This window comes from Pholcus phalangioides, unplaced genomic scaffold, assembly GCF_987345545.1.
Source record: "Pholcus phalangioides strain wild (caught in Gottingen) unplaced genomic scaffold, Ppha-v1.0 ptg000007l_1, whole genome shotgun sequence".
Lineage (NCBI taxonomy): Eukaryota > Metazoa > Arthropoda > Arachnida > Araneae > Pholcidae > Pholcus > Pholcus phalangioides.
The window spans coordinates 22,004,688-22,028,427 of record NW_028301600.1 but is presented as its reverse complement, the minus strand read 5'-3'; the positions used below and the strand labels follow the sequence as shown (position 1 = coordinate 22,028,427).

At 34.6% G+C, this 23,740-nt stretch overlaps 1 protein-coding gene across 2 annotated transcripts in view; it reads left to right on the top strand.

Moving 5' to 3' along the window:
* The window catches only part of LOC149085063 (neuroligin-4, X-linked-like), a 300,822-nt gene that overhangs the window by 269,025 nt on the left and 8,057 nt on the right, over positions 1-23,740 (top strand). Inside the window, exons 4-7 of one of the 2 annotated variants that reach the window (XM_089232845.1) lie at positions 4,387-5,185; positions 5,419-5,528; positions 5,718-6,274; positions 23,342-23,580. In XM_089232845.1, coding sequence (XP_089088971.1) covers positions 4,387-5,185; positions 5,419-5,528; positions 5,718-6,274; positions 23,342-23,580 — 1,705 coding nt within the window. Of the gene's footprint in view, positions 1-4,386; positions 5,186-5,418; positions 5,529-5,717; positions 6,275-23,341; positions 23,598-23,740 lie in introns of both variants that reach the window. The other variant, XM_089232846.1, reaches the window with a different exon arrangement.

The following is a 23,740-nucleotide window of genomic DNA, read 5'->3' as shown; positions in this document are numbered from 1 at the left end:
CCGCTTCTTAAAAAATCCAAATAGTGAAAGTTCGGAACAATTTAGCTTATTTCTTAACCAATACGTCTCATCCGAAGAGTTTCCAAAGGAAAAAAAAGTTTTCTTCTAAGTATTTTTAAAGGTAAGACAAGCGAAGAATCTCCCCAATACAAATGAAAGTGAGGAGTGAAAAAAAATAAGGTAGGAAGTTCTCGTAGCTTTCAGATCAAACCGCTTCATCAGCCGAACTCACGGGTGAGTACTCTGTACCAAGGATAAACAAGTAATTCTCAAAGGCCAATAACGAACACAGACAAAAGGAACTCAGCGAGAAAATTGGGGCTTCGAATAGTATCTATTTCTCAGAAGCACAGACACAAAAGAGAAAATCTTATCGAAAATCGTAATAGAAAATTCGGTACATTCTATAGCGAAAACAACTCAAAACTTTCTCTTCTGTTTTTTCCTGTATTACATCCCCGAACAACTTTTATGTTGCCGCAAGAATGTAATAACAAAGAAACAAATTATTATCATTTAACGTACAGTTAAATTTTTTTTTTTTCGTTTTATTAACCACGAATAACGCCATGGATTCCATTTTTCATTGAAACATGCCAGATAAACCACGAAAATATATAAAAGTTCGGAAATTCGGTTGCTATCATTACCGTAGCGTGATATAGAAAGATGATTCCTCGACGGCATCTACAAGAAAAAAAAACAACTTATATGGCACATAATACTTTCTTCGACAGTAAGAAAATACGATTTATCGGAAAGTGGTAGACAATAAGTTTAGAATATTTCGGTGGTAGTGACTTAAAAATATGGGGTTCATAAAATACAAGTTTCAAGAAAATGCCTTTCGCCCTTCTCGTGTCCAGAAGCAGAACAGTTTCATCTCTGACACGATCGATATCCTTTATCGTCGAAAAGAAACTATATATTTGTTACAATAGAAAAAGCTTCTATCTTCATTGTATCTAGCGTCATTTGTTTCTGAAACATTTTGTCATCTTGACAAAAAAAAATGACATTAAGCAAAATTAATACCGTATGTAAAAATCTTCCATGTTTTAATGTTGAGGAGCGAGGAAATCTTCCTGTCATCCAGAAGAATACCCGGCCAAAGAAACAAAAGACAATGAATCCAGGGGTATCGTGAATTATAAAAAATAACAGACAACTAGAAAACGGTCATTTGCATTATCATCAGATGACAACTCACCTAGTGTAAGATAAACGTGAACGCTCTTCAAGAAGAAAAAAAGTGAGGTACGCTGTGTCATAGACCAGCACCACCTAGAAATAGAAGGCCTCTACACTGTTTGCCATAAACGTCATTCAGACTACCTAGTTAGTTTGCCACATTTTGAGACACAGCATCCTATTTCGTTTCTTCTTATTTTGGCGTAGAATCTTCCTGATTGGCTCACAAATACCTCATAGTGATTGGATGTGGGGCATAGAAATCACCAATTCTGAACCTGAACATTTCTTTTCCTCACAACGACGATACTGGCACGAGCAGGAAATTTTTTTTTCCTAAATATTCTGAGGAAAATGGACTACTTACTGACGTCACAAGCAGACTGAGGAGGCCTTCTATCTCTAGGAGGTGCTGCATAGACACGGCCGCAAGCATATAATTTTTAATCAACTGCTTTTACAAGGGGACACCGGTACCGTTTGGTAAGGGACAATTCTTGGTTATGTTGTCGCAGGGAAATTTTCTCAAGTAAGGTTGTTAATAAATGGAATAGCTTACCCCCCGGGGGTAGTAAAATCTGATACAATTGACACGTTTAAAAAGAAATACGACAAACATGTTGGGGTAAATCGAAAAGCGATCCATACTTAGAATACCGCAACTATAAATATGTTTTATGGGCATTTTATACTATTTCATCATGTGTATATATATATATATATATATATATATATATATATATATATATATATATATATATATATATATATATATATATATATATATATATATATATATATATATATATATATATATATATATATATATGTATATATATATTATATATATATATATATATATATATATAGTTTATAGTTTTGGTTGCTTGGATTTTTAATTGGGTTGCTGTATTTTAGTAATATAAATGATATCCATATTTGTTATGGGCATCTCTTTCTCAGCCACCTCGTTGGGTATTTCGCCTGTTGTGGCCTTGTATTTGTATTAATTCTGAAATGCTTTCTACTGGACCTCCAATTATTCTGAATTCTGAAAATATTTGTTTCAAATTTTTTTTCTTTCAGTAATTCTGGAATTATTCTCCCATCAATTAGAAAGTTTTATCAATTACGGAATAATAATTTCAATCCGAAATTATTTTTTTCAAAAATTCTGAAATTATCCTTTCGAATTATTCCAAAATTTCTTTCATTAATTTCGATTTTTTTTTCCTTTTTTAATTCTGAATTTTTTTTTTCGTTAATTCTGAACTTATTACTTTTAAAAATTCTGAAATTATTTTTTCATAAAGGTATTTTTCAGAATAGCTTTGAATTCTGAAGGTTGATATGCCTTTTTATAAATGATGAATTCCCCCAAAAAACTGTTTCTATTCTATTTTCTTAATCGTTTCTCTTCTCAATATTTTTACCATTTTCTAAACACGGGCCACGGTGAAAAGCTTCGAGGGCCAAATGTGGCTCACGGGTCATACGTTGAAGACCCCTGCAATAAGTTAAATGTGTTCTGTGATCTCTCTATAAAGAAAGTGTACGTTCCTTCTTCATGATAAAACGATCACGCGAGGCCTTTTTCTGGATATGTCTTTGGTTGATGCCGCAGTTGTAACAATGACAGCTGAAACTTTATTCTGCATCCGGATTAAAAATGTGTTGATACACAGAATGCCTTCTGTGCTGCAACAACGCTGGGGCAACGTGAAGTCTGAAAATTAAAAAAAAATCCATTCATAACGATTTTATACATCAAAAACGATATATTTCTAGAAAGTAAACCATAATTTGTTATACAGTATTCACATTATTCATTTGATTCAAATCCAGATGCATTAAAAAAACAAATAATTGGTGAACATAATATATGGCATAGATACAATCATTTTTAAGCTGGGATTACACTATAAAGTTTTTTTTATAAAACTTGAAAAATGCAACTAATAATCGTGCCGGTTTCAATATATCAGCTACCAATTTACATACCCCACCATTTATAACCGATAAGTGTATTGGTTGCATTTTCAAGTTTTATAAAATAACTTTTCTAAAATTTTTATAGTGTAATCCCGGCCTTAGTATATGAATTTGAAAAAACAAAGACACATAAAAGGGGAGAAAGCAAACAAATAGTAATAATAATGAATACAGATTAATGAATAAATTTTTTGCTGTTATTTTATTAAATACAGACAACAACCGGAGGAAGAAGGGGAATGATTCAATTATCGTTTTTTAAATCGCCATTCGGAGCCCAAAATTCATGATTATTAATTAAAAAATAAATAAAATATTAAAAATAGGTTTTCAATATTTTCAGCGAGTTTTATCAATGTAAATACCGATATATATGACAGTGGGTATTTGTTCTAGTGATGGAGCAGGTACATGATGGGTTGCAAGGATAATTATACTTATAGAAAACAGGATAAAATTTATAAATATCACAAAGAAAAATAGAAAAATTCTATATTTTGGGGATGGTAGTCATTTTGTCATCAGCTGTTGCCTGATGAAAATGTTTAAAATTAAAAACAAGTTTTCATTTTTTGATCAAAAGTTTTAGGAGTGGTCTATCAAATGTATAAAATTTTGGGTTTATTACTTGAAGGTGAAAAATAAGCGTTTTAATTGGCTCTTATTTCTACTTTAAGACGTCATTCTGTCATCTCAAAACTGTCAAACGTCTCACTTTTTTTCTGGGACGGCAACTGCTCAGACAATATGCGTATATTGGCCGTGTCTAAAAACTTCACATTTGTGACGCTAATGAGGGTGATCTTCCTCTGACTTGGCGAGCGTTTATCGATGCACAAATTGCAATTAAAGCGTCGTTTAAAAATCTATGCTTTCACAAAGAATCGCTTTCGGCACTTTTCTAGCTCCATAATCGGGTTTTGAGCTCTAATGAAGTTTTCATTCCGTACCGTGAACAATTACTAACGGCAGAGTTATTTATAATTAGCCGAATGTTGATTCAATCTTTCGTTCTTGCCTACAAGGCAAACAGCAGGAACAAATCAATTAGACCGGTTACGGTGATTATTTGAACTGGAATTTTTTAATTAGTTCTCCCTTTTTTTAATTTTTCTATAAAAATGAAAGCGGATATTTGATGTTCACTTACGTATTAAAAACCAGTGATGTGATTCTCTTTGTTATATTTTGATTCGATTTCAGGATTATTTCAAAGAGTAGTGCTGCAGAGTGGTTCTGCACTTACTCCATGGGCTGTTGCTCGGGAAGCCATGACATATACCAGGCATATCGCAAGGATACTAGGCTGCCCGGCATTGGACCACCCAGCTTTGGTACGATGCATGAGACAACGTCCTCTGACAGATCTGATGAGGGTGCAGTTGATGGTTCCTGAATATCTGACAGCGTTTGGGCCAACAGTTGATGGAATCGTCATACCAGGAGAGCCCGAACAACTCTTGAGAAATCCGACTACGGACTTTCAAGGTATACCTAAACATGATGTTTTGATCGGTACAACAAGAATCGAGTCTTTCTTCCATTTTGGAGCAAGTGAAGAACGGTACGGTATAGAGTCGACAAGAAGGGACCGGCTTCTTCGCACATTAGTACGAAATCTGTTCTCGTTCCATTTGCAAGAAATCTTCCTTACCATAGTGAACGAATACACTGACTGGACACGTCCTGTACAGCATCCTGTGAATATATTAGACGGCACAGTAGATGCGCTCACGGATGCGCTTGTTGTGGCTCCGTCAATAAGCAGTGCAAATTTCTTGTCCAGGTTGAGGCATAGGACGTTTGTTTACATTTTCAATTACCCAACAGAAGCCAGCGAATATCCACAAAGACTGGGTTGTGTTCATGGAGAAGACTTACCTTATCTTTTCGGAGCACCGCTGGTTAATTCGTTATCACACTTTCCGCGTAATTTCACGAAAGCTGAAGTTGCCTTATCTGAAGCAGTTATGCTATACTGGACCAACTTCGCAAAAGTCGGGTAAGTAGTAAATTTTGACTTCATTTTCGCTGATTATAGTCACGTCCGCTGTTTTCCTGCGGTAATTAAATTTTCTCTAATTTCTTACGCAGAAAGCTTCTTTTTTTTCTTGCCAATTTCTGGAATGCAAACGATAGCTATGCATTAAGTCATTATACGTATATATGTACCTATAGATAAATGATAGAAAAAACCATAATTATTTCAGCATCATTTATCATTTATATCAATAGAGACCCGAACGTAGTACACGATCTAGAATCACCTGACAAGAGCCGAGGAAGATTCGAAAGATTTCTATGGCCATCTTATGATGTTGTGAACCAGAAGTACTTATCATTAGGTAAATAATGTTCAATAACAACTGAGCACTTGATTAAAAATTGAATCTATATTTCTTGAAGTCTTTGAATAACGAAAGTAATTTAAAAGTGATTCTTCACACATTCCAATTTCTTAATTTCGTGTTTTTTCTGTTTAAATATTACTTGTGAAATCTTATACACGTTTTTTCTTTTATTTTATGCAACAGCTATGAAACCGAAGATACGAGATCATTACCATGCACATCGCTTGTCTTTCTGGCTAAGTCTAATACCAAAACTTCATCGCCAAGGCACGTCTATGGGTGTCGCACCCCAGCATCATTTGCTCGAAGACCACGATAATCCTCTGACATACGATGGGATAGTTCGTCAAGTACCGTTACCGCCCACTATCATTGGTCACCCAGTACATACAACTCAAACACCTCTGATTCGCCATTTCCCTTATCCACAAGGGCCTACAGTGGCTTCAGTCGTTAGACTAAGTGCTCCAGAAACAACCACAGCCAAGTTGAGGAACGACAACGATCATACCCACGTTGCCGCGGCACCAACTCCTTTACCAAGCGGTCACAACGTATCTGGTGAAAATATCATATCTGATCCCAACACTGGGCAGAAGGACATTTATGCCACGGCTCTTAGCGTCACTATTGCCGTAGGCTGCTCACTACTCGTATTGAACATATTCATCTTTGGCGCAGTTTATTACCAGAGAGATAGGCATCGATCTGCAGCTGCTATGAAGCATGAACACTGCAAAGTAAGTTGATATAATAGTTTATAGATTTACTCACACATCGCAGTCATTTTCTTTAATACTCCATCCTTAAAGAATAAGAAATTTTACTAGTTGAATTCATTTAAAGTAAGGTTAACAACAAATATTCTGTGGCGATATAAAAATAAATTAAAACATCATGTACATTTCAGTAAATATTTTCGATTTGCCAGCTTGACATGGAATGCGAACAACCAGAAAAATTTAAAAAAATTATAAAAACTTTTCAACAACATTATGGGCCAATAGATGTCACGATAAAATTCAAGTACCTTTATAAACTGCATTAAACGTTTTTTTCTCATTTCTCTTAGTCTTTGAACGCAAAGTTCTTAGTATATTGTCTTGATAACATACCTTTTTCTTCCGTTTTAATGCTCCAGTAAGCAACAGGATTCACACTAGAAGTTTTTTTTGAACAAAATCAGAAGGTAGAGGATAGAAAAGCTTTTTTGAGGTCCAATGAACATTAGAGAACAATGTATTGATTTCCGTTTTAACAGCTTTTTCATGGGAAGTGTCCAAACACAAATGACTGTGACAACAACATAATGGCTTAAAATGAGAATCCACAGATCTTTCTCTATCTTTCTCTCTGTTACCAAAAACGGCCATCAACGAGCTGCCAAAATTCTTGTTTCGTGTCTTTTCACGAAATACACCCACATACCTCGAGGAAACTGTTAAATCTCTTAGAAATGACTTTTTCACGCGTGGACTGACATGTGCGAGGAAAGCACGGCCAGGCGGAAGCAAAATATTTATTTTCAACCCATTCAACTACCCATTTTACAAGTTCTTTTCTTTCTTTTACAACGTTTCACACCGAAACTGGAAATCTTATTTCCATTACGGAAGAAGCTTCGTGTCCAACACAGATTCTTCGCTTTTCCTTCAGAAAACGACCTTATTCTCTTTCTCCCAACTTTCCTTCGCTTTTTTTCTATTCCTTCCTTCATTCAGCGGCGGATGAAGGAAAAGGAGAGAAAGAATTCCATTTCCTGTGCTTAAGATCCTTTTCGAATTTAGACCAACGCACGGAATGATTCTGCGAGAATTACGGTTAGGAGAAAAAAAAACCGTGTGTATACCTTGGACATTAGGATGGTTTCATTTTATACGGTATAACGGATTGCTTTGACTGAGTTTTTTATTCGTCTTCTATTCCCCACTGAAGAAAATACCTTGCTGTTTGGCAGGAAAAGAATTGCTTTTGAAAACGTTTAAAACCCATAATGGAAGCAGGAATGATACAACACCCATCTTATTTTCAACATCAAAGATTATAGGTAAAATATTGTGACTATTTTTTTTTTTTTGTCGATAGCATAATTGATTAACAGCTTGATCAGTTATTTTTAATTAATTGTGCACTCATACCAATCTTCTAAGATGGTTTTCAACCAAGAAATCACAAATAAATGTGCTGCAAGTTACAAATAATTAATCCCTATCTGCTCAAAGTTTATTGGCTTATATTCCTTACTTGCATTATTTTACTGTCACCGTAAATTTTCTGGTCAAATCACTGTTCAATGCTTTTTAATAATTCATGCGATGTTACAAAAAAGGATGTAAATTAGTGCTGTTAGTATATATTTTATTGAAACAATGTATAACAGCAATTAAATAATTGGAATGTATTTTTAATCAGCTGAAATGGTTAATTAAAGGTAAAATATATAGTTTTCATCGGTTTTAATGTTCTCTATAAAAACATAAAATCTTGCTTAGCAAAGTTCAGTGGTTTTACGTTTAATTTTGATTCCAATACCCAGAATTCGGTGCGATTTTTTAACTCTCTGAACACGTAAAGTTTCAGCAGCTCTAAAAAAAAAACACCAATCAGAAAAATCAACTCTTCCTTGATGAAAAAGTATTGTACTTATAGAGCCGTATTTTGTACTGAGATGGCACGAAAAGATGTATTTTCTAAAATACCAAAAAAATTGAGAGAAAAAATTGCTATAATGGGTTTTTGGCCATGTATATTCAATACATGCAGAACCATAGAGGGTTAATTTAAATTCTTCTGACACGTTTCGATCATCTTATTTGACAAAAAACTGATTCTTCGGCACAAAAAAAATCAATATCGATGTTAAAATAAAGGCTAGAAATGTATTCGTTGGAGAGAGAGAAACAATTGTTTTCTGTCCAGAATTCTTTCTGTCTAGCGGAGCAGGAAAATGCTCAGATCAGTAAACGTTTGAAGGAAAGCATTAAAAGCTTAAAGCTGCCAAACTGTCGCTTTCTTGGAATCCTATGGCCGAATAGCATTAATCCTCAGCGGGTGTATCTGTGTTCCATTCAGTTAAATTTACGACCTGTCCCTTAAACTAGCTTAACCATTAGGTCAGTGATCGACGGGTCAGTCCTCGTTTGGAAATGATCGATATTTGTTATAAGCCTACTATATCTTCTGTTATTACGTGATTAGCTGATTTCAAGTGACCTGAACTCGCTTAACAAGTACTCTCGTGCCGCATTAATCAGTCAGCTCCTGAAATGCAGCAGTCAAAAGTTGTACAAGGTTTTATTAAATTTCTAGTTAATTTATATACTGAGAGAAACTAATCCAAAAGGAAGTTCATCATGGGATTTTCGAAGACAAATTCCGCTCTGTTATTACTTCATTTTAATTAGTTCCTTCCAAAAATTATTAAAGTGTCTTTAAGGGGTCTCATACCTTTTAACATGGTGAAAAACTATGTTCTAGTAGAAATATCATTAAAAATACTACTTAACCATTGATTTATTTCAAATTTTTACACATATTTTTAATTGTATGTTATCCTATGTTAGTATAAAGTTTTACATATCACATATACATGCTTAATGCTTTACAAATTTTAAAAATAATGCATTAAAAACAGTTTGCACGCATGGTAAAATAGCATTACATCAATGTAATTGAATAAAAATTAATTCAAATAAAAGAAACTGTTCAGTTCATGAAATGAAGCAAAATATCGAGATTTCACTGATTGAATCTTATTTAAAATTGAATTTCAAATTTTAAATTTACAATTCAAAACAATTTAAATTTAAAATTCAAAACAATTTAAATTTAAAATTCAAAACAATTTAAATTTACAATTCAAAACAATTTAAATTTAAAATTCAAAACAATTTAAATTTAAAATTCAAAACAATTTAAATTTACAATTCAAAACAATTTAAATTTAAAATTCAAAACAATTTAAATTTAAAATTTAATTTTAAATAAGATTGAGTCGATGAAATCTCAATCTTTTGCTTCATTTCACGAACTCAACAGTTTCCTTCATTTTGAATCAAGTTTTATTCAATTACATTGATGTAACGCTATTTGAACATGCACACAAGCTGTTTAATGGGTTTTTTCTCTACATTTGCAAAAAATTGAGTATTGGATATATATTGTGTTTCTACGTAGAAAGAAACGTTCCCTCATGTACTAGGTGCTGGTGTACCCCCCATGTTTTCGGATTCTTGGAATGTGCTTGAGAATGGTAATGTAAATATAGGTCATGCTGTCTGGGGGTCACGCTGTCTGCGTGGGAGTGTATAGAAGAAGCCCATGTACTCGTATCAGTTGAGGTTTGTCTTTTGCAAAGGGTGGCAGCAGCTCTCATCTGCTCTCACCACTTTAAATAAATTCTCATTATTCTTGATGTTATGGAATTGCTCTGCTGAGTGTCTACGTGTCTATATCTTAATATAAATACACTACGCATTTCTTTTTTAAATACCACATATATATATATATATATATATATATATATATATAGAGAGAGAGAGAGAGAGATACTGACATAAGATAGCATATATAATCAAAAATATATGTAAAAAATGTGAAATGAATCAATGATTAAGTAGCATTTTTAATGATATTTCTACTAGAGCATAGTTTTTCACTATGTTAAAAGGTGTGAGGCCCCTTGAGGTTTTCTGTTTGACTCGCAAAACGTTTGAAAAATATCAATATCAAATGACATGGAGTTTATTTCACTGAAGAAGAAACTTAAATGAGTTCATTCGAAAGAGTTAATTGAATATCACGAATTCAAATCTAATATTTAAAAATATTTTTCTTTTTGCCGAAACACAATGAAATTAAGAAGACCAGGTAAATAACATTAAGGGCTTTTTAAAGATTGATAGGCTATGCATTTTTTTTTTCAAGAGTAAAAACCGTTCTTTTATAAACCATAAATACTAGACGGCTTAATGGTAGACTAAAATATATTCCCAAGGATGTGGACTAGAGTATGAAGAAACGAGAGAATAGATGTTCACAAATTTAAGCTGAAATATACCATTCGTCTTGTCTATCAGGATATTTTTTTCTCATGTCATATCCACAAAACTACATGTTCAAGGGGGGTCGATGCATTTTTGATGAGAACAGCAATTTTCCGAATCTTCAATATCCAATGTTCTCTCTTTTATATATATATATATATATATATATATATATCAGGTTTTTCCCAACGAAGAACCTGAATGAGTCTTAATGCTCTACTAAATCATTCTATGTTATTCAAATAAAACGCATCTTGCATATAAAGTTATAAACCTTTCATATAATTCAAACTTTGTCTGATTCGCGTTGTTTTTTGTAATTATTTACTGAGATAGCATGACATGTGCATCACATGAAACAGACAATGTAAATGGTGGTAATAGTATCTATATAGCTATTGCTTCGATCTCTAGAGACTTCAGTTCAATTAGGAAAATCATCTGTGTATAAAAAAAACCTCGCCCGCCGAAATCGAAAAATTCCATAGAAGTTCAAAATAGAGTCATTTTGACAGCAAAAGGTTTCTATGGTTTCAACCCTAAAAACTGCTCATACTAAAATAAAATAATAGTACATGTTTCAGATAAAATATTTTGCTTTAAAGTGAAAAAAATTAAAGTCCTTGAGTATGTAAGATTAATTGCAATTACAAAATAGTAAATGAAATTACTTCAACTCTTTTCCAAAGACTGAATTATTACAGCCGTCCCGGCAAACGGAGAGATCAAATTCTCCAGCACATATTATACGATTAAGCGGGTTATTCGATTATGCGAGAAACAATTCAATAGCCATTTAACCATAGGCGGAGACAGGCTTGGAAGTCGGGGGGGGGGGGGTGCACGATGATGATGATGTCAATTCATATATACATATATACATTAGATTAGTTGACTCCACCTTTGACGCTGGGGGGCAATGCCCCCCCCCCCACGCCTCCCGTATCCCCGGCCATGCATTTAACACCGTTAGTATAGTATGTATTTTGAAAACTCAATGAAAGAGCAATATTAATAAAGCTTCTCGAATAAATCCGACATGAGAATTAAATTAAAATTTTATTAAATTACAACGCGCGCACGCACGCGATCACAATACTTACGATTTTTACATTTATTACCAAAGTTAGTGCCGTCTGGGGGCTTCATAGTTTTCAAAAATAACTTGTGAAATAATTAAATATATTAAATAGAGCTTGAATAATGAGAGATATCCCCCCCCCCAAAGTCTAGGTTTTTTATATATTTTAACTTGCAACATGTTTGCCATAATTTCGAATGTGTTATCTGATAAAAAATATTGTGCACAGAGTAGTTACAAACGTCGCGCGAATTAGAAAAGTCGATTAAGCGGTGAAAAGTTTATGAAATTATCACTCAAAGCGAGGAACTTTAGAATTGTCTTTATGGTAGAAATTTCGGTTCCGGAGGATTTTATTGGCAGAAGCGGGATATCCATTTATCCGTTATGCAATTAAGCGGGACCGACTGTATCTGCCTTTGTACTACTTTTAAATGACAAAAACCGTCGTAGGTCCCAAATCTATCGAAGTATTGTAGATGAACGATGTGACAAGTGGCAAACGACACCATGAATGCCCGATTGCCATTTCCGGAATTTAAAAAAAAAATAGTAATAAAACTTTTTCCAAGTTATGTAAAAACAAGAAAGCGCAATGAAATCAAGAAGAAAAGATATGTAAAATTTCAATTTCACCAAAAAAATAAATAAATAAATGTAGAAATCAATTTGCGGAGCCCAATTATCGCCATCTTGGGTTTGCGACTCATTTGGTTCTAATCTAACAGAGTTTTGCAGAACGGTGTTATGAACAAATACAGTCGAGTTCGCTTATTGGTGATTTGAGAAGTTATGTTATATAACCACGTGTATGTTACAGTAAAGGTCTTGAAATAAGCTTATATAGCAATTGTATGTATGCATGAAGTGCATTGTTAAAGTGTCATGGGTCCCGTTCTTTTTCACTTTTTATCGATAAGATCGATCAGGATATCGATGGGATTGTGAGCAAATTCGTAGATGACGTGATATGGGGTTGTCGGGAATCATTGCGAAAGGGAGAGGCTCCAGACGAACTTTAATATGAGTGCAGCAGGGTAACGATTGGAGTATGACCTTTACAGTTGCATGGTCAAGTGCATGGTCGCTCATTTTGGTTCGAACAACCCACATTTCACTTACGAATTGCATGGTGGTGTAATTCCGGATGTAACTAGGATCACCGATTTGGAAATCCTCATTGACGAGAGACTGAGTATTATTCAGCAGTGGTTAAAAAGCGTTCAGGTCGGTTTCATCCTCAAAAAGGTGTCGTCGCATTCCCCTAAAGTGATTCTTTCACTTTTCCGGGGCTTAGTTGGACCTGTATTGGAATATGCCGTTGGAGACCATACCTACAGAGGTAAATGGAATTTGTTGAAGAAGTGCAGAGAAAGGCTATGCGTGTCCTTGTTGGCACAGGGGGCTTGAGAGACTTCATTTTTTGAATGTGTTTACATTGGAAGAGCGCAGGTGTCGGTGGGATATGTGATCGAGGTTTTTGGAATTTTTCAAGGGATGGATAAAATGGACCATGAGTTGTTAAATATATCGTCAATCAACTGTTTTGACAAGGGGACACCAGCATCTATTGGTAAGGGAAAATTCTAGACTGTGGTGTAGGAGGGAATTTTTCTTCAATAGGGTTGCGAAAAAATGGAATAGCTTGCTTCAGGAGGTCAAGATTTCTAACGCAATTGACGAGTTTAAAAATAAATACTATAAATGTATTGGGATAAATCGAGAAAAGCTATCCCTACGTAGAGGAAACAACCATAATTTTTTATGGGCGGTATATTTATATTTTATCAAAATTATTGGTTTTTATTGCTCTTATTGAGTTGCTGTATAGTTCAGATATGTATTTTTTCGATATCCCTATTTTTTTGGACATTTTTTTCAGCCACCTCGTTGGGCATCTTGTCTGTTGTAGCCTTTGTATTTGAACTTGCATTTAAATTGTCCCGAACAAAATAAGCTTATGCAGCACGTAATTAAATTTAATATTGAATGAATACAGTTTTTGTTGATATCTAATGAGGATAAAAATTTATTGGAGCTGTGAAGCACGTACAGGACATACATACATACCTGCAGTACATACAGGATAAATAGAACATTCATACATTTTTTAAAATTTAATTGATTTCACTGCTATTATTAGAGTTTATGCTAATGGTTTTTATTCAGCATTAATGTGCAGCAAATGTTAAAAAAAATCAACGATGATTATGAATTTTACTTGTCATCAGTCAATGTTTTTTTAGTTTCTCAATAGGTAGAGATTTTTGATGCTATTAAAACAATGAGGATTTCACTTGCTGGGGGGACACCATGACCACTAGACTACAAAGACAACGGGTACCTCTTTCTTTCTTGGTGGCGATGTCAGCAATCGTGAGCTTTGGCCTGAATAGGGTCCAATCACCCATGTACGGTCACGTTCAGTGCACACGAGCTCTAAGGAAAGATTGCGGCATTCGTTGCCTTTATACTCTAGTGGTTTAAGGCGCTCACACGGCAAGCGAGAGAACGTGGGTTCGATTGCCCGCAAGAGCAGTTGAATTTCCTCTCTTTCCCAAATGTATCTTTGCATCAGTCAGCTGTTAAAACCTTCGTATGGATAGCGGAGAGTGACATCATCCTCGGATAATGACATAGAAACGGTTGCGGAGATAAATGTCAGATAAAATATTGTTATAAGGACCACGTTTTTGAAATATAAATACCTTAGAAAATTGTTTTGAATAATTTCAAGACTCATAATATGGCAAGTGTAAAATGGGTTCCAGATAATTGAAGCATATTCCAGTTTAGATCTTAAAAGGGTATTAAAAAGGGATATTGAAGTATTAATATCGTTGAAATCTCTCGACATTCTCTTAAGCAAACCAAGTTTTTTAAATGATTCAGAACAAAGATTTTTTCTAATGTGATCAAAAAAATTGGTACTATAAATAACTCCCAAATCGGTCGCAGAGGTTCTTCTAAACCATAGTTTTCCAAACTTTTTGTTCTATCGCCCCCCTTCCTTCAGAGAAATGTTTTCTCTCGTCGCCTCCCGACTCAAGCGAACCCATAGGATCCCATGTTATACTCGCCTACTATCGCCCCCTGGACCTTTCCATCGCCTACCAGGGGGCGATATTACCCACTTTGGGAAACACTGTTTTAAACAATTGGCTATTATTAATGCTATATCTATAAAATATTGGATTCCTTTTTGCGAGTGAATGAAAGAACAAAACATTTATCAATATTGAGATTAATTAAATACCATTCATGAAGTAAAAACAACTCATTTTGTAGGCAATAGCATACATCAAATCAATCAATACTTTAAAAAATATTCAAATCAAGAGCAGACAATTTTTGAAAAGTGTGGAAAGGTCATTGATGAAAATAATAAATAATAACGGGCCTAGGACAGATCCCTGAGGTACACCAGAACTAGCAACAAAACATTGGCTTAAACTGGATATAGAGGATACATGTAACACTCTATTGAATAAGCAAAAAAATAAACCAATTCACTAAAGCGAAGTTGAAACAAATTTTCTTAATTTTGTTAAAAAGAATTCCATGATCATCATGGTCAGAAGTTTTTGCAAAATCAGTTTTATGCATTTATGCGCAGTAAGTATAAAAAAGTGCTAAAATATGCAACTGCATATGCACTTATGCATTAGCATATTATCCGGGCTCTAGATATAAGTGTACTTGACTTGTAAATAAAAATATTCGATAAAAATTCCCAACCGATGTTTTCCTTTCTTAAAAAAAATTTACTCCTAAAATATAGAGAATTTCTACGGATATCGCATCATTAAATATACATAAATACAAGAGGCTTTATTCCAGTTACTTTCTCGCAGCTCCCTGCAACTTTGATTTCATCTCACATAGGAAATAAGCAACGAAATTCTCTCGCCGTTACAAGAACATAAAATATATTACTACGAAATCAAAGCAAATCATTGAAAACGGTATATTTTCAAACTTACGTAGGGGAAGAGAGAGAGACAGAGAGAGAGAACGGGATTGGGGTAAAAAAAAACAAATCCCAAAAAGTTCTCAAGTATGGTGCTGGCCGGGTTCCAAGCAATGCAACTTAATTTTAGGATGCTCTGAAAAAAGAGAGAGAGAGAGACCATTTCTTTAGCGCTAGCAAACTAATAACACAAGAAGTGTATCACAAATGTGTACTAGCATGAATTGAAAGAGATAAGCAAAATAAATTCCTTATGGGGATAAGTCCGGATCGAACAGCGGCTATTCATTTATAAGATGCTGCTTGCAGTTTTTTGAATGCAAGAGAGCATCCAGCGATTTCCAGCATTTAAATAAATTCGATTTTTCTTCTTTATATGCATTTTTTTTTCCCTACCCTCTTATTCCCTCGTTTTTATTCATCGCGATGCTATGCAAATTCTCTGTTTTCTCTACTTATTTTTTTGTTTTGCTTCTACTTTTCTGGGGTTTAGGAAGAGAAATTGATGACTTCGCTTGTGCTTCTTTAGGAACCGCAGTTACAACCATTTCTTTTCCGCATCATGCAAATCTTTCTTATTCTTGCATTCCCCTTATTTTTCTTTCCTTATTTTTTTTTTTTATTCCCTTTATGCATAATACAAAATACATATTATATACGCGTTCCCGATTTTCTATTTTCTTTTACGAGGCTTTACATTATCCCTATACTTTTACGAAAAGTCTGTAGAACACAACACAATTAAAATGTATATCATACAAAAATATATTTTATGCCTATTACTTTCAAAATGATTGTGACATTGAAATGGTAAACGAGAGATTCCCGAATAGTTCATTTATCTTGGAAATGATGACTTGAGGCTACTGACTACGTCGAAATGACGAATTTTATGAAAATTGTCGATAATGCTTTTTTTAAATTTATTTGAAAGAATATTTTACACATAATCCAAAATTGATTTATTTATACATGCAATAAGTAAAAACAAAGTTATGGCTGATTTAAATCATTTGGAAACAATGGTTTCAAAAACAGCAAACAATTTTCAAACGCGTTTTTTGAAGATTCATTTTCTTGTTACTTTACTCGATGCACAACCAAATTTCTCAAAAACTATCCAAGATATTCTCATGAAATGTTTTAACAGCGTTTCAGATAATATTGCCTATACATTGTACAATATTCTTGGCTATATGTTCAGAATTTAGTATTTTACAGCTGTTTGAATAAAACATTTTGAATTTTTTGTGTGGAAAATTCACGTACTGCTTCATGAAAACTGCCATACCTCAGAGAATATTTAGTGTACCTAAAAGATTTTAGTTCATTGCATAGATAACACAATCATAGCAACATACAGTACTAAAACTATTTGGATATATTCTGTAGCTTTCAGTGTATAATGTCTGGCGTAAGTGTTGAAAATGAACTATTTTGACAACACACAAAATATTTAAAAAAGTTATGGATATATATAAATTTTAGAAATTTCACTGGATTACCTTGTTTTACAGTATTGTTGGAACCACATGTTTTGTAAAAACTGCGCTGTTTTAAAGAAAAGTGTCCCGCACGTAGTCAGTTGATTTAAATCAAGTGTATTATGATTTTTTTTCAATATGTTATACTTCTGTTAGCATGTTGTAGAGTTAAACTTTTCTTAGGTACACTGGAAGAACAAATTATTGTATTAGGATTATTTATATACAAATCAGCATAAGCACTTCCATTTGAATAAAAGCTGCACTGGCGCAAGCACTGAGTAGAATATATGACAGAGCTTCAGAAATCATACTTCAAAATCTTATCTTGACCAAATGTAGCGACATAAATGAATGCGATCGTGGATGAGTTGTAGATACAAGATTTTCTGAATTTTAAATTTCAGCAAAAACATTTGGTATGCGATAGCACATGCATAACAAGATTATGTGAAATATAGAATAACTGCAATTCCACGGCTGCAATTGGGGGGAGGGAACAGGTGTGTCTTCTGGTGCCCCACGCACCATCAAAAATCTCATTAATGGTAAAACAGTCTGGGAAGCATTTGAAAACCCTTAACATTCCTCGTACCCCTGGAGATCTCTGTCAATGATTCAAGATATGTCAGCATCTCAGCTGATCATTTATCCCTTGACCTAGCGATGCTAACCCTGCAAACCGTTTTTTATTTCGGTTATTTTTCGGGTTTTCATGAATTTTTTAAAGTTTCTACGCGGACTTTTTGTCCACCCTGTATAACCTTTCTTCTTTTCATTAAACCAATTAATTATTTTTACCCGCACATGATGCATGCACAACACATATTTTGCATGAAAAACTAAAATAAGTGTGAAGATAAAAGCATTTATAACAACACTATCAGTCTTGTATAACGTTGGCTTTCTTCACTCGTATCAACAAACAAAACCAACATTACCATTCGAATTCACAATCCTGGGAAAAATATTTGTTCAGTTAATTAATTAATCAATTGATAATTTATCATATTTAACATTATCATCTCACGAGCTTGGGATTAAACATAATCTTAGTTGAATAACAAATTCTCGGTGTATGACCAAAAATTAATAAATTAGAGTTTGCCTGATTTTAGTGTCAGCTATCGAGAGTGTCCGCTAACGGGGAGTGAAATACATTAAAGCCCTATTCCACCGGACCACGGGAATCAGAAAAGTGTCCGTTAACTGAGAATATCCGTTGGGGGCGGGGGTTCCCACTGTTGATGGATGTGTCTAATAATTTGTTCTTTCAGTGTATATCGATAAGTTTATTAGTCTAGTGATAATTTAAAAGTTTATCTGTTTGTTTTCGTTTGCTTTTTCTTTCCAAAGTCTTTGAAGGAATAAAGAGTCTTCGAATAAATTTCAACTTTTAAGCAGGAATAAATTACCTTTTCCTAAAATTTTTAACCAAAGAAAGAAAAGTGACATCTTGTCGTAGCTCGTTGTCCTTAGTTCAGTTAATAAGCATTGTTCTCTTCCGATTGAGAAACTTGGAAGATGATTTGTAAGAAGACAAGCTTTAAACGTAATATCGGCTGTCATTCACGGCGGCTTAGTTTCTTAGTGGGGTAACTTGTCAGCGTACATCATTCGTATTTTAGAAGTTCGCGCAGGCGATGTTCCCATCCAGTAAAGAAGTGGTAAAGTTTATGTAAAGAGTGTGCGGTTCTAAATGAGAGAAATAAAAGCTCAAAAAGGGAATCTTGGCACACCCTCAAGCCACTAAAAGTAAACACGTGTCCGCGAAAGCTTGTTTGCTAAAGCCCGTGTGCAGCGAATAATTAGGGACTCGAGAAAGCTCTCTCGGTTAGTCCACCGTCCTAAAAGAAGAACAATAACAACGAACGAACGACTCAACAATCACGCGAGAATCAGCTGACGAAAAGAAAGCAAAACTTATAAGCTTTTGAAGAATATATGAGTTGATCTTCCGCTTGAATAGCTCAACACAATACATTCTTTTGCTTCGAATACTTGAGACTCGTTGTCGTGAAAATATTGGCGCCAGAATATTAATAAAATCTTGCAGTGTGAGAACATAAATGTCGGTCGAATGAGAGTCCTTAAAACCTTGATTAGTTTGCGAGCTTTAAAAGAGCTATTATTTTGAAAGAGGCCTTTGAGAGGTTTACTCCTTTCTTTCGAAAACAGATCCCTGCTTAAACTGCATTTAAGGCATACTTCCCTCGTATTATTGCGCTACTTTTGTTCATCGATGAGTTGTTGCTTAGTTAGCGCAAGTATTTTAGAACATATATCTGAAGGAAAAAATGCAAACAATGTATAAATATCTTGAACAAATATAGATCCTCAAATATTATGTCGCCGTACATTCCAAAAACCGGTGTGATTCTGTGCTCAACGAAATAAGTTGTATTTATGCATATGTGTGTGTTGCAATCTGATTATTATGTACAACCACCGAGCATTTTGGTAAATTTAATAAATTCCCCTAAATTTATCACTTTTACAGGCGATTGTGCATAGTTCCCAAGCGTCGTTGGTAAATTTGATAAGTTCCCTTCTATTAATCACTTTTACCGGTGGTTATGCATAGTGCTCGAGCATCGCCTCGTTGGTAAACATGACAAATCGCACTACAGTGGAACTTCGGTTAACGAGTTTAATTCGTTCCGCCAACGTGCTCGTTATCCGAATAGTTCGTTATTCCAATCGAACACAGGAAATAATGGAAACTCGCATAATTCGTTCCAGAATTATTTATTCACATAAAAATGACTAATAAAAACGGCATTCAATCAACAATTAAACACAATAATAATAATAATAATACATAATACAAATAATGTCATAAATAAGACATAATACAAATAATGTCATAAATAAGACATAATACAAATAATGTCATAAATAAGACATAATACAAATAATGTCATAAATAAGACATAATACAAATAATGTCATAAATAAGACATAATACAAATAATGTCATAAATAAGACATAATACAAATAATGTCATAAATAAGACATAATACAAATAATGTCATAAATAAGACATAATACAAATAATGTCATAAATAAGACATAATACAAATAATGTCATAAATAAACATGCAATACGATAATGTCTACATATGGGCCTACTCTAAACGACGAGAGAAAGGAAACTATCGTTTAGGACGATTTGCAGACTCACCGTTGTTTGCAAGTTTATTCTTTTTGCGTGACTTTCAAAAAGAACCTTATCCAATGACACTTGCTTTTGCCTCCTTTTTAGGATTTCTGGGGAAATGGTAAATTACAGTGTTCGTTGGACAGATTCATTGCTCGCAGACTGCTACAGCTTTATTTGGGTGTTTCTTTTTTACAGTGTTCTGCATAGATTCCCACATTCTACACATATCTCTAATCTTATTTTATGTGAGGGACTTCTCCTTGCTTCTCTCTTCCCAGACGAGATACCTTCCATGAACTCTTGCTGGTGCGGGCACAAAAGAGATCCATCACTTCATCTACGGTCAACTTCTAGACATTTTCCGCCAATAGTTCTTGAATGCCATCCTCATGCACCTCCAGTCCATGGTCTTCCCCAAGCACACAATCTCTTCGACAAGTAGTGGCCCCTCTTCATAAGCTAGTCTTTCAAAGTCACTTTCAATAATGCAAATCAGCCCACAGGCTTCTCCACAAGCACAATTAAAAAAAAAAAAAAACTTCAAGCATACGCATCGCTGCTATGCTACTTCTATTTTCGTATCGTAAACATTCATACTCGCACGTATGTTAATTTTCCAACTGAGGCACGCTTACCGGAGAATGTAGGGGATAATATTAATCAAAATCCCACAATCCTTTAAGACCGAGCTCGATCGATCGTGCAAAATAATCATTTTTTCAAAAATTTCCTGGTCTTAAAGGAATATAAATATGTATCTAGTATATATATATTAGTATATATGTAGTTAGTGTGTGGGCGAAAAGCAAAAACCATTACCTCAGTTGGGATATCGTGAAAATAAATAAACAAAACGCAGCTCGTAATGCGAAGCGTCACTCGTTAACCAAGTAAAAATTCCTTCAAAATTTTTGCTTGTTAACCGAAAATTGGTTATCAATACATGGGGGTCCAACTGTATTCATCACACGTACTCTAAACTCGTTTGGAATTTCTTTCATATTTATGAAATTCACCATAGCACTAGGATGTTATGCATATTATGATTGCTTTGCTTGCACACGCTCTACGCCACTCACTGATCTGGTCCACCACTCTATATATCACTCTTTTGCCCATTCACGTACTTGCAAACTTTCTAGCTCAATCTTTTGGTCACTCACTTACATAGTCTCTTGCTGTTTGGACAAAGGCGGATTTATTGAGGATTATACAAATTTCGTCCCCCTTGTCTCATTCTACAAATTTTCTCAGCCACTCATTCCTCAAATTTACCGCCCCTCTGAATTTGCCTGCCTGGGCATTAAATAGCCCACTAAACTCTGTAGATGTGCCACTGGTTGGACGTCCTGCAACAAGAAAATAATTAAATAGTAGAAAATCAGAAAAAATGTCTTCCTTAAAAATATTTTATTCCCCCAAAACCGCTGTGGTATCATGTGGTACCACGAAGCCAGTAACACGAAAACACACAAACATTTATGTATTACGTGCGTAACGCGCGCGTGTGATACGTATGATACATACGTATGTGTATTGCTTTAAGCAAAGCGTGCCACCATGCAATCATTTCGTTACGTGAGACAGTTAAAGGTAATCTAAATGCTGTGTCTGCTATATTTATCGCGGATACGACATAATGCATGGAGTTGAACTATGCAATGGTAGTTCTAAATCATGAGAAGTGTTCCTCGTAAACCTAATATTTGCTCCGGTCATAGACATCGTAGGCAATTATGCCAGGCGTAGAAGATTATCGCTGCTCGGGTAGCGAACGCATCGCAGGATTTCATTTCCCGGAAGCTTTTCTGCAGGATTCTTGGCTGAGCTAGCAATTGCCTACTTAAAATATTTGTCGGTCTAACAATGGTTTGTCTTAAGAAACTATCCGCAAGGTGGAGTTCCTTTGCTTGTAAACTTCCATTGTGCAAAGTAAAGAAACACATCTACTTGATAACTACTGTAGTTCAAATAAGTATTCCCAATTCACAAATATCTTTTCGAGATTTCATGAAAACACTATCATCACTTGATTCAAATTTTGTGTAGTGATAAAACTTAGGAATTAACTAAGGTGTTTGTTTTAGACTGATATAGGAGTAAACTATTTTTGACCTTTTTTTTCTGCTCACCAATGTGGATGCTAAAACTCACAACGTCATGATGAGTAAACGCTATAATCTTGTGTATCTTATATCGGTTTATGATAACACAAAGGCATGAAAGTTCAACACATATTCAGCTCCTTGAACAATATAAAGAACATACTTAGACAAGGTGTCCTGTAATTCCTGATGCGGCCTTCATCTCATCAACCGTTCGTCGTAGAGGTGTGGTTTCAATTTAAAAAATTCTCAAAATTTGTCTAAGAATATTTCTGTGTGAGTTTCGAGAGTGAAAATTCAGGGTGTCATAAAATTAAAAATCTAATTATTATACGCCCTCCCCCTATTCTCAAACTTCCGATGATAAAGTCATTGCTCTGTCGTTCCTGAGGCCAACAAAATGCCCACGTTTCTATATGCAATTTCCTCTGAAATAATTTAATTCAAAAATCTGAGGAAAATTTGGGAAAGTGAGAGAGATAGAACAGCATAAACTAAAGGACGGCTCACCTTTCTCTCATTTATGCTGATTTTTCCTAACTGTACTCCTATTTTGAGTTCAAATATCTCAGCAAATATTGCACTTAAGAACATGGAATTTTTTTTTTGTTGGTCTCAGGAGAGTCAAGGCGACAACTTTATAACTGGAAGTTAGAGAACAGGGGCTGTATAAAAATGTAGTTTTTTTGGCACACTGTACTTCACTCTGGAAACTAGTGCATAGCGTTTTCTGAACACATTTTGAATATTTTTAAATTAGAACCAAACTTTTACAATGAACGGTTGATGAGATGAAGACCGCAATAGGACTTACAGGACACCTTGTATATTTTCACTCTAACGAATCCGTACATTGTTTATTCAAATTACGTATTCAAATTCTTTATTTGTTTATTACTTACTCAAATTCCACACTATCTTCTTTGTTGAATGTAAATATGATTTCATATTTTTCCAGAATCGCCGTTGCACTCAGTTGGAAAGTGCACCGAACAGCGGTAAACCTCATCCTAATATTAGGGCACCACCACCCTCACCAGACGTACAACGTGCACCTCCGCAGTTCGTGCCACCACCAGCAATTCTGCCGACACTGTCTCCGACTATACCACATTCTCCTGGGCAACCACCGAATGTCATCCCACTGGACGAGGCCGTTCCCGTCAGACGTCCATCATTGTCCCAAGAGGGAAGCTCGTGAGTGCTGAAAATACGTACATATTAACTTCCAAATAATTTCGTAATATCATTAGTGTTTACATGATAAGCTGCGGTTAATGAAAGAAAAAAATAAAAGCCCCCCCCCCCCAAAAAAAAAACCTTTCAAAAACATAGGATATACAGTGAAATCTCGATA